The following is a 9,832-nucleotide window of genomic DNA, read 5'->3' on the forward strand; positions in this document are numbered from 1 at the left end:
TGTTCCAAGTTATGATAGTATGAGACCAGATTACTCAACAGAATTAAGCACTATAAACTTCATCAGAGTGTATAACTAAAATTAATCAAAACAAAAACGATATCCATTCCAATTGCCAGTTCATTTGATGCTGTATGTCTTCAATAACATTAACTTTTTTACAATATTACACGTTTTAAAGAATCAAAAAAGAAGAATCAACTGGTTTCAGATTCATCAGCAGCATGTTTAAATAATCTGCTTGATTAACAGTAACATAATTAATTAATTAATTACTCTTAATCAATCTCACAGTTGAGCTTCTTACATCCATCCCTAATAATCTGCATGGTGATAATCTTGTAGTAATAGCAACATTCTTCTTACATTCTGAAATGGTTTCCAGTTTTGGTGACCAAACTCTTTCTTTTGAAGATCCAACCAATATATCGTAATGTTTCTTCAGCTCTGGTGTACTGCAAAGAAAACTATTACTACTACTAGTACTACTAACAGTACTGTTTCCATCTGATGTACTAATTAAGTTCATTATGAACTCCGGCAAAACCCTAATCAGCATTCTTCCATCACTACCTTTCACATATTGAAAGGGACATTCAGCAAAATTTATAGGTCTTTTTGGTTTACTACCACTTGAAGATGAAGCTAAAGAAGATAGAGATGAAATGGAAAGAACTTTGAAAGCGAAAGGATCGATAGGCAAAATGAAGTAAGTTTGTCCGGCGGATAACTCATCACTTATCGATAAAGCCGGTATGATATGGTTTATGTAAAATGAATTTGCATGACATACCATCATTTCTGGATATTCAAACATGATTTCTCCTGCTATTTTCTTGCCTTTAAATGTGATTGTTTTTCCTTCCCAGAATATTAACTTCACTAGTGATGAAGATGAAGATGTTGTTGATGCTTTGTAATTTACATAGAAACATAAAGCCATTGCATTTCCCATGTTTTCGATCTCTTTCTTTTTCTGTTGCCTTGTCTGTTATTAGTTTGAGAGATGGACGGTGTTGTTCTGGATTTTTCCTGCGAAGATATATATAGATGGAGGAAGAAGAGGTTTGAGATTTTGGGTTTTCTGGACTTAATGGGGTAATGGGTAGACTTGGTTTAAATAGAGTGTGATATGTGTAAGACTGAGTAAAGTCAAAATTTAATTTTCTAAGTGTTGTGTGCGTATCCAACTTGTGGGGGAGATCGGTGGTCAGCCAAGCCGGCTGTAAACTTAAATGCATCCTGTTGCTGAGGTAATTAATTGCATTGGACACGGAAAAAACATAGTATTATCAGCAACGACGCATGTTCGACCTTGCTGTGTAATTCAGATGGCGGTAGATTATAGAGTTTCATCGATTAAAAAAAAATGTATATATTCAAAGAACTGAAGGTGACGTATAATCAGATACCTTAAGATTGAAGCAGCCGCAATATACCTTGGGAAGTTTTATGCTCCTTCAGTTTAGTTAGAGAAGCAATTTTGTCGCACATCTTCTAGCTTATTTTACATTCCTAGACTGTCCACGGTCCAAAAATATCAAATACCTATGCATTTATGATCTAGCATAATAAGAGGAGGGCAAATGCTTCGCTGCCAATTTTAATTTGGCGCGTAGGTGGAGATTGAAATTGAGCTTTACTCCGAGTCCAACTTTAATCTTGAGTTCCTGCATTGTATATGCTTTTTCTTTTTTTCTGATCGGTAAAAAAATTTTGGTGCTGGCGAGTTTCGAACTCAGATCACTAATATCATCATCCAATGACTTTACCACTGTATTACAGTGACACTGACCAATATAAATGCTCTCACAGCTCCAAATTTACTCGCCTGTGAGCCTCACAAGTTACAACTTACAAGTAACCATATCCCTAAGAGTCCAGAATTTGTCTTTGTATACAATCTCTGTTGGCTTACATGCATCAAGTGATTCTCTTGGATTGTGTGTGATTCTAAGTTTCCACCTTGAGTCTTGTTATTTACAATACCATAATAGTACTTCCAATAGTGAAATTGCCATCATGATAATAGTATTTCTAATAGGAAAACTGACATCAATTGATTATCACTAACTTCTATGCTTTGAGTTAGTCAAAGTAAAAGAGTCTGAACAATGATACACACTGTCGACTAGACTAGTGCTGATTCTGATATCTAAACTATTTATATGATGTATCTAGCTAGCTAGGTCTCGCTTGTCATAAAGCTAGAGTCTATACCGACTAAACTTGTTGGCAATTTGCGAGTTGAATTATCCCGAAAATCCATCATTTGGTTAAACTTGCTTAACATGATACGTATTGATGCTAATTTAATAATCTCAGGTTAAGAAAACAAAGTAAAGAAAACGACTACCATAAGTTTTCATGCAACTAGCAGTTATAGGATTACCAAATTCCACGTGGTTATCAAATTTGGATCCACTGGTAAACTCTCTGTGGCTGCCTTGCTTCCCTGTTGTTATAATGGAAATAAATAGAAAATAGAACGTCTTCTCAATTCTATCTTGTTATATGCTTCCTTGACGGCAGCGGTATTGAGACACTGGATGGATAAACATATTATTTGCAAGGAGTAACCAAAAAACAAGGCAAAACTTGCAAGTGAAAAAAATGGTTTTGATATAGTTTAGCTAAGAAATCGTCCATGTTTTAGTAGATGTTGAATTTTTTGACGTATCACATTATCCTAATTTAGATGAAATCAAGCCAAAGTCAAATGAAAGGAGTTAGTAGCTACAGCAGGTGTGATTAAAAAGTGTTGTATTCATCTAACCGTGTGAGATTCATGTTCCATTAAGCAACTTTTCGTCTTTAATAGCAAACCAAAGAAAATTCAATATCACCATGTGCATGTGGACGAGTACTTCTTCGTCTTGATCATCTTCTAGGGTTGACAAACGCATCGACCGAGTCGCGTCGATAACTGGGACCTTTCCTGGAGTCTCTATCCCTATAATTATTAATTAATTAATCCATACTTACTACTTTATCTAATCAGAGCTGTCCTGCAGCAAAGAGAAAACATATTCAGATTTGTAGGTCAGAAAGTTTGATTTTAGTTGGCCTTGAACATACTCAAGTAAAACCACTTCAAAAAAAAAAAAAAAGCTACAGGTGAATTTCCTTGACCACTTTTTATTTTTCAGAATTTTAAAAACATGGGAAATAATTCTGGCTCAAGTTTTCTGCACAATTTTTTTTTTTTTTTACACAAGGAACCTTTTCATTAATGGGATTTTAAGGTTACAATGAGTTTAACATCGAAAATAAGAGAATACAAAATAACAAGAACATATTGTAAGAGTATAATACCGAGAAACCCGACAAGAAAAAGAGAAGGATTATCGGAGTAAGACAAATACAAGTATGAATAAGATCCGATTAAATCGGAAGAGGGATGGTGTTTCTCGGAATTCAATTCCAACCATTTAGTTTGTTTTTCTTTTATAAAAAGAAATGCTCCAAAAGTAGGAGTGATTTGCTCAAATCTCTTGTAACTAGTGATGAAGCTTCCTTCGTCAAAAAGACCATCTATGAAGATTTCGTCGCCGGATAAATTGATGATGAAGATTCCGATGAAGATTCTGTCACCGGAGACAACCAAGATGAAGATTTCGTCTTTGGAGAGCATCACTATTGATCTTAAAACCGAACCCAATAATCAAGAATCGTCATTAAAGCGAAGATAAACCTCAAAAGAGTAGATAAAACAACCAAAACGGTGTAGATAAGTAATAACATAACAAAAACTAAACTAAACTACTAATCAACCTAGAAAGCAAGGAACAATGAAGAAGGGTTGTTTTTGATGGTTTTGTTGGAGAAGAAGAAGAGTTTAGAGAGAGAGGAGAGAGAAAAAAAGCAACCAGGATTTTTTCGATTTTGTCCTTTTAACTGGAGTGGCTGAATTTACCATTTGCAACTGATGCATGGTTTCAAGTTTTAACTTTTAACTACTTGAAGAATGCAGCAGCTCAAGGATTTAAGCTTGAATTTTCTTCAATCATTTAGATTCATCTCTACCAAACCCTACCTAAGCTTTTATTTCTTTGAAATTTCATTTGAAACATATTTGTCACCAACTAGACTCTTCACTGTCGGCATATTGTAGCCGACTTTTGACATATAAGCAACAGGTTAATACACTACAAACACCAGGATTTAACTTAATTAATTTTTCTTCTGACGCTTATTTCTTTTCCTATAGCTGTTGAAAAGCTAATGATAAACAAATGATTATGTCACACTGATAGATTCATAATCGTTGATTAATCAAGGGCTTGAGTATTCTAGGTCGACAAATGGCAATGTTAACTTTTTTAAGTATTTGTGGCTAGACGCTGAAAAAAGAAAATACTATAATTAGGATTTGGTAGCAGCAATTGGTGAAATAGCATCACATCCTGATGCATGTACATAAAATACAAAAGATACAAAATTGGCCAGATATTTTATGATTGATGCACCTGCAGTAATCAAACATCAGCATAGAAATTGAATAACTAATTGATAATACAATTAAATGGTGACAGAAGCATAGTCCAGTCATAAATAACTTGAATCTAGTCTCAAAAAACTTCAGAGTTTTTCCTTAAATTAGTTGAAAACTTGGATCCAAATAAACATTGTTAATAGAGTTGTACACAAAACATAAACCATGTTTCACATGTCCTAATTTTAGGATTTCTTTTTTTAATACATATTGGGGAGGAGCCATTAAGATTAAACTTCTGATAATGTTCGATGATGTTGAGACTTGAGAAGACACAAAAATGCGAGACAAAACCTAAATCATAATATATATAAGCACTACCATTTTTGCTAATCCACAACCACCTAGGATCATAATCACAATGACATACATTATACTAATCCAGCCAACTTATAAACAGATAAATGCAGTCTGAACAAACATGGAAATAGTATGGTTGTACAGACACGTCTTATTTTATGAAAGTGTCAAGATCCTGGAACACACAAGTATTGCTAAAACATTTCAGTTCTTTTCCCCATTAACTCCATGCTTAAATTCATGAGATAGAATATAGTATGTATCTTGTTGATGAAACCAAGGGTCGAAATTTCTGACAAAACGTCATGGCCTAAAATAAAACAAAAACGAAAATGCCAGATTGACCGCGGGATTGAACCCGTGGTCAGTCTAGCAGCAGTCTAAAAAAATATATCAAAGGATTCTTAAGATATAACACCTTACCAAAACAGGTTTTGAGAGTGCGCAAAGTAAAACTGCCTCGGATTTGTTCTTGCTTCTAAAATTGCAAAAGAGTTTTTGTTTTCAATATCTCATCAATATCTTAAAAATAGCATTGTAAAGTTCCTAAACACTTTAGTATTTAACAAAATAATGCTGTCTAAATGTAATAATAATAAGCTAAAATCAGGGTGTCTAAGTCATACATAGTACAGTGAACTCACATGTTTGTTAAACTCAGTCATGCTCGGAATCTCTGTCCAACATAGTGCTTTTGTCTATTCATCTAAGAAATGATGCTTAATGTAGCACATAATATAAACACCTCGTGTCTCGGTGATTCTTATGGACTTGCAAGGACAAGCTTCCTTGTTGAATTCCTGATACTCTGCAGTGCATTAGCTTTTGCAATCAGTCCTACTATTTTATTTATTTTTATTTATTGACAAGAATATCAGAACTACTATGGCTAACAGGTTCATTAAATGCGTCCTGGCTTAAGCACAGAAGAACATGCCTGTATGAAGAAATCTCTTCCTTGAGAAACAAAGCTGTTACCATTTGCACTCTCTTCCCAACTTCAGCGCTGGTTGAAGTGGAGGTTTTTTCTGTTGTTATTACTAAGATAAGTCAAAACCATTGTTCCAGTCATCCGACTTCAAGTGCCCCCTCACAGTTGAAACTAGTTGGGGTCTGCACACAAACGACATATGCAATACAAAGCCTTGGTGAGAGAAAGATAGAGAAATGAGCTACTATTCATGATTAGATCTCCATATTTGCTAAATAGCTAGGTCCTTGTTGCCAACAACCTAATATAATATGCTGAAATTTAAGTGTATCGTGTGCTAGATAAATAACCTTAACCAACATCTCTTTGACTCGATGTTTGTGGATTTCTATGTATAAGTCGTGTGGGCATGACAAGTCCACTTATTCTCATTCTGAATCAGGTGACTGAACCCTCTGCCCCTTCTTTTTCTACACGTTCTCGAGATCCTGCCAAGCAAAAGTACTCGATGTGATTCATCTAACTAAAAGATGATAACGGTATACAATTTTATAGCAACAATTCAGTTAGTTATCATCAGATTTACACATACCATTATGAGTTTCAGTAAAAAAAACCACTGAAATCATTGAGTAGATGCATAGATGCAAAAGTTAACTTTGCTCTACTGCACCAAGGGCACCATCATGTAATAGAGGACCACAACTTCTAAAGAAAAGGAAAATAAAAGATATCAGAAATAATCATTTGGCACGAAACCCTTCTGTAACATTTCATCATGCAGGCGAAATGCTTCTTTAACATTGTCCTTAGAAACATATCCATTTATCAGTGACGTATAAGTGGATCTATCGGGTGTTATATTTTTCTCAATCATGCTCCTGAAAATCACAGTAGCTTCATCCATTCTACCCTGTACACAGAAACAATGAACTAGAATGTTATATGTAACAACATCAGGTATGAGCCCCTTATTCTCCATTTTACTAACCAAAGCCAAAGCACCATCCATGTTTTCCTCTCTTGCAAGCCCGTGAATAAGAGTGTTATATGTAATTTTATCAGGAATGATTCCCTCTTCAATCATCTTGTTCAAAAACTCATCTGCTTTTTCTGCATTCCCTAACCGACAATAGCCCTTGATGACTGAATTGAAAGTCACAATATTAGGCTCCATTCCTTTTTTAACCATCTCATCCCACAATCTAAGTGCCTCTCTGACATGTCCTTTACTACAGAGCCTGTTGATTAATATGCTGTAAGATACATGATTAGGAAATATTCCTTGAGATATCATATCACCCCATAACTCATTAGCCTTCTCCATATTTCCTTCTTTGCAAAATCCATCGATCAAAGTATTGTATGTCACAACGTCTGGCTTGAGATTCCTCTCAATCATCATTTCGAACAAGTCTAGTGATTTATCTGCGTTCCCATCCCCACAGTAACCATGAATAAGAGTTGTATAAGTGTAATAATCAGGAGAAATTCCTCTTTCTACCATCTCATTAAAAAGCTCATCTGCTTCAGACAATCTCTTCTCCTTGCACATTCCATTCAACAGTGTATTGTAAGTAACAACATCGGGAAGGAAACCCTGCTCTGTCATTTCATCTTGAAGCTTAAGGGCCTCTGCCATATTCCCATTTTTACAAAGTCCCCCAATAAGCATAGTATAAATCACACTGTCAGGTGCCAACCCAGCATTACTCATATCTCTAAAATAAACAAAAGCTTGATCGATATCTCCCTTCCTTGAAAACAACCCAATAAGAAAGCTAAAGCTAACTAAATCTGGAAGAATGCCATGACCCAGCATTTCCTTAAAAACTTGTTGAGCAGCACGTACACTGCCTTTTCTACAGCACTCACCGAGAAATATATTATAGGTAGAGGTATCAGGATTTAACCCAATCCTTGTCATCTCACCCAAAATCTTCTTAGCCTCCACAACTTTGCCACTCTTGCAGAGACAATTTATTATGGAATTATAGGCCACATTGCCAGGCATTAGGCCCTTAGCTTTCATCGAGTTCAATAACTCAAAAGCTTCTTCACAGTTCCCTTCCTTACAATGTGCACAAATAAGGGTATTATACGTCACGATATCGGGAAAAACCTCCTTCTTTTCCATATCCAATAAAAAAGACCTGGCGTTCTCCATTTGCCTTTCCTTACACAATGCATTAATCATAATGTTAAGTGTATAAATGTTCACTTGTAAACCAATTTTAATCATTTCCCAATAGATCCCCCATGCCATATCAACCCAATCAACCTTTACCAACCCACCAAGAAGGCTATTACAAGCATTTATCGAAGGCGAAAATCCCCTACGAGTCAAAATTCGAAATGCTTCTGAAGCTTCTCTTAGCTTCCTAGCTTGCACATATGTCCTTATTAACAAATCAAATACCATAAAGTTCGAACCACAACCATAATAAGTAGAAACCAAGGAATCTACAATCTGATTCCTGGAAACCCCACTCTTTCTAACCATTCTAAGTATCAAAACCTGAGCATCCGATATTCTCCTACCCCTTACCGCTATATGAATCATTGCACTTAAAGTGCTCAACGTATGTTTAAAACCCCGGTTTCTCCCCAAAAAATCAATAAAATTCAGACCTAACTGTATATTTCCACAACATTTATACAATACATTGACAACAATTGAAGGACTCATGCGAGAGGCGGCAAAATGCCGTAAAGAATCAAAATCACGGTTTTTCAGATACATAAACATCTTTTCCACAATAAATGAATCTGAAACAGATGTTACACGCTCAAATTCCTCAGTGTTTTTCAAATGTTCTAGGGTTTGATTCATCTTGGGTTTTGGATTACTAAAACCAGAGAAGGAGAGGAATCGACAAGAATACCTGGGTAAGCTCCTAACTGTTTGCGGATGTAGAATCCTATTTCCCGCCATTTTTGGGGAACCGTTATTCGAATTCTCAGGCAGACTCTAGTATTTCTCCCCCTTCACCTCACAGAACTACAGAAGTAGTTTAAAGAGAGAAAGAAAGTAGAAGGCATTTATACGCGTATTCATTGTTACGAATTATCCGGCCATTAAAAATACACGAGTCTCCGTATAATACGGAACGAGGAAACTTAAAATCTGAATTTGGCTCTACTTTCTCCGTCTCTAGTTGTTTTGGTGGTAATGGAAGAGGAGACAGAACTGCTTAAAAGCTTCGAATTTGAAGAACCAAAATCTGCTGATGATGTAGAAAAAATCGAAGAAAAGGGGAAGAGAGACATTTGCAGAAATGGCTGTGATAGGCCTGCCAATGTGTGTTTATGCAAAGAATTACCGGGAAAACCATTCTTAACCTACACCAAAATCATCATCCTACACCACCCACACGAAGTTCATCATAAGTTAGCAACTGTACCAATCTTAACTAAAAGTCTTCAAAATTGTGAAATCTTAATTGGTCGACGCCTCCGCAGTGGGCGGTCTCCAATTTTAGATTCTCTTCATGAAGCTTCAGTAAGAGATCCTGCTCTTCCTCATAAAGCTATATATCTTTTTCCTGGTACTGATTCTTCACCAGCTATTGATTTGAATGATTGGGTTGGTTCTACTATTGGAGGAGGAGGATTGGATGGAGCAGAGATTAGGGCTTTGATTGTATTTGATGGGACATGGAAACATGCAAAGGAAATGGTTAAGTCTAGTTTACCATATTTGTCTAAATTTGCAACTAGGGTTTGTTTGAAATATGATGTGGAAGTGGATGGTGAGACTATATTTAATTCAGAATTGGTTCTTAGGAAAGAACCATTTAGTGGATGTATGAGTACTATTGAAGCTGTTGCTAGATCTTTAAAGGTTTTAGAGGAGAATAACAATGGAATTGAGATTGAAGGAAAATTGATCTCAATTTTGAAGTCTATGGTTAAGTTTCAATCTTCTCATGTTATGAAAAAGAATATCAAACCAAGACCAATGTTGAAGAAACAAAACAAGAAACCACAAAACATTGTTTCTTAACTTTTTTTGATTGGTTAACGTTTTTGCTTCTATGTTAGAAATGTAATCCATTTTTTAGTAACTTAGTGAGTGAATTGTTTGCAAAAGAAAAAGTGAGCTA

The 9,832-nt window shown here is 35.5% G+C and overlaps 3 protein-coding genes across 3 annotated transcripts; 1 reads left to right on the forward strand and 2 right to left on the reverse strand.

The window, feature by feature from the left end:
* Nucleotides 1-268: 268 nt before the first annotated feature.
* On the reverse strand, nucleotides 269-955 carry LOC113324469. The gene has a single exon (XM_026572789.1). It carries the CDS (start codon nucleotides 953-955, stop codon nucleotides 269-271), a length of 687 nt encoding a protein of 228 aa, XP_026428574.1.
* Nucleotides 956-5,742: 4,787 nt separating this feature from the next.
* Nucleotides 5,743-8,767, reverse strand: LOC113322195 (pentatricopeptide repeat-containing protein At5g01110-like). Its single transcript, XM_026570237.1, has 3 exons — nucleotides 6,319-8,767; nucleotides 6,077-6,214; nucleotides 5,743-5,908 (listed from the first exon to the last, which is right to left on the reverse strand). Exon 1 carries the CDS (start codon nucleotides 8,659-8,661, stop codon nucleotides 6,460-6,462), a length of 2,202 nt encoding a protein of 733 aa, XP_026426022.1. The 5' UTR covers nucleotides 8,662-8,767; the 3' UTR covers nucleotides 5,743-5,908; nucleotides 6,077-6,214; nucleotides 6,319-6,459.
* LOC113322196 (DTW domain-containing protein 2-like) lies at nucleotides 8,750-9,733 on the forward strand. The gene has a single exon (XM_026570238.1). The coding sequence runs from the start codon at nucleotides 8,899-8,901 to the stop codon at nucleotides 9,730-9,732; it is 834 nt and encodes a 277-aa protein (XP_026426023.1). The 5' UTR covers nucleotides 8,750-8,898; the 3' UTR covers nucleotide 9,733.
* Nucleotides 9,734-9,832: the final 99 nt, after the last annotated feature.

Source organism: Papaver somniferum, chromosome 11 (assembly GCF_003573695.1).
Source record: "Papaver somniferum cultivar HN1 chromosome 11, ASM357369v1, whole genome shotgun sequence".
Classification (NCBI taxonomy): Eukaryota; Viridiplantae; Streptophyta; class Magnoliopsida; order Ranunculales; family Papaveraceae; genus Papaver; species Papaver somniferum.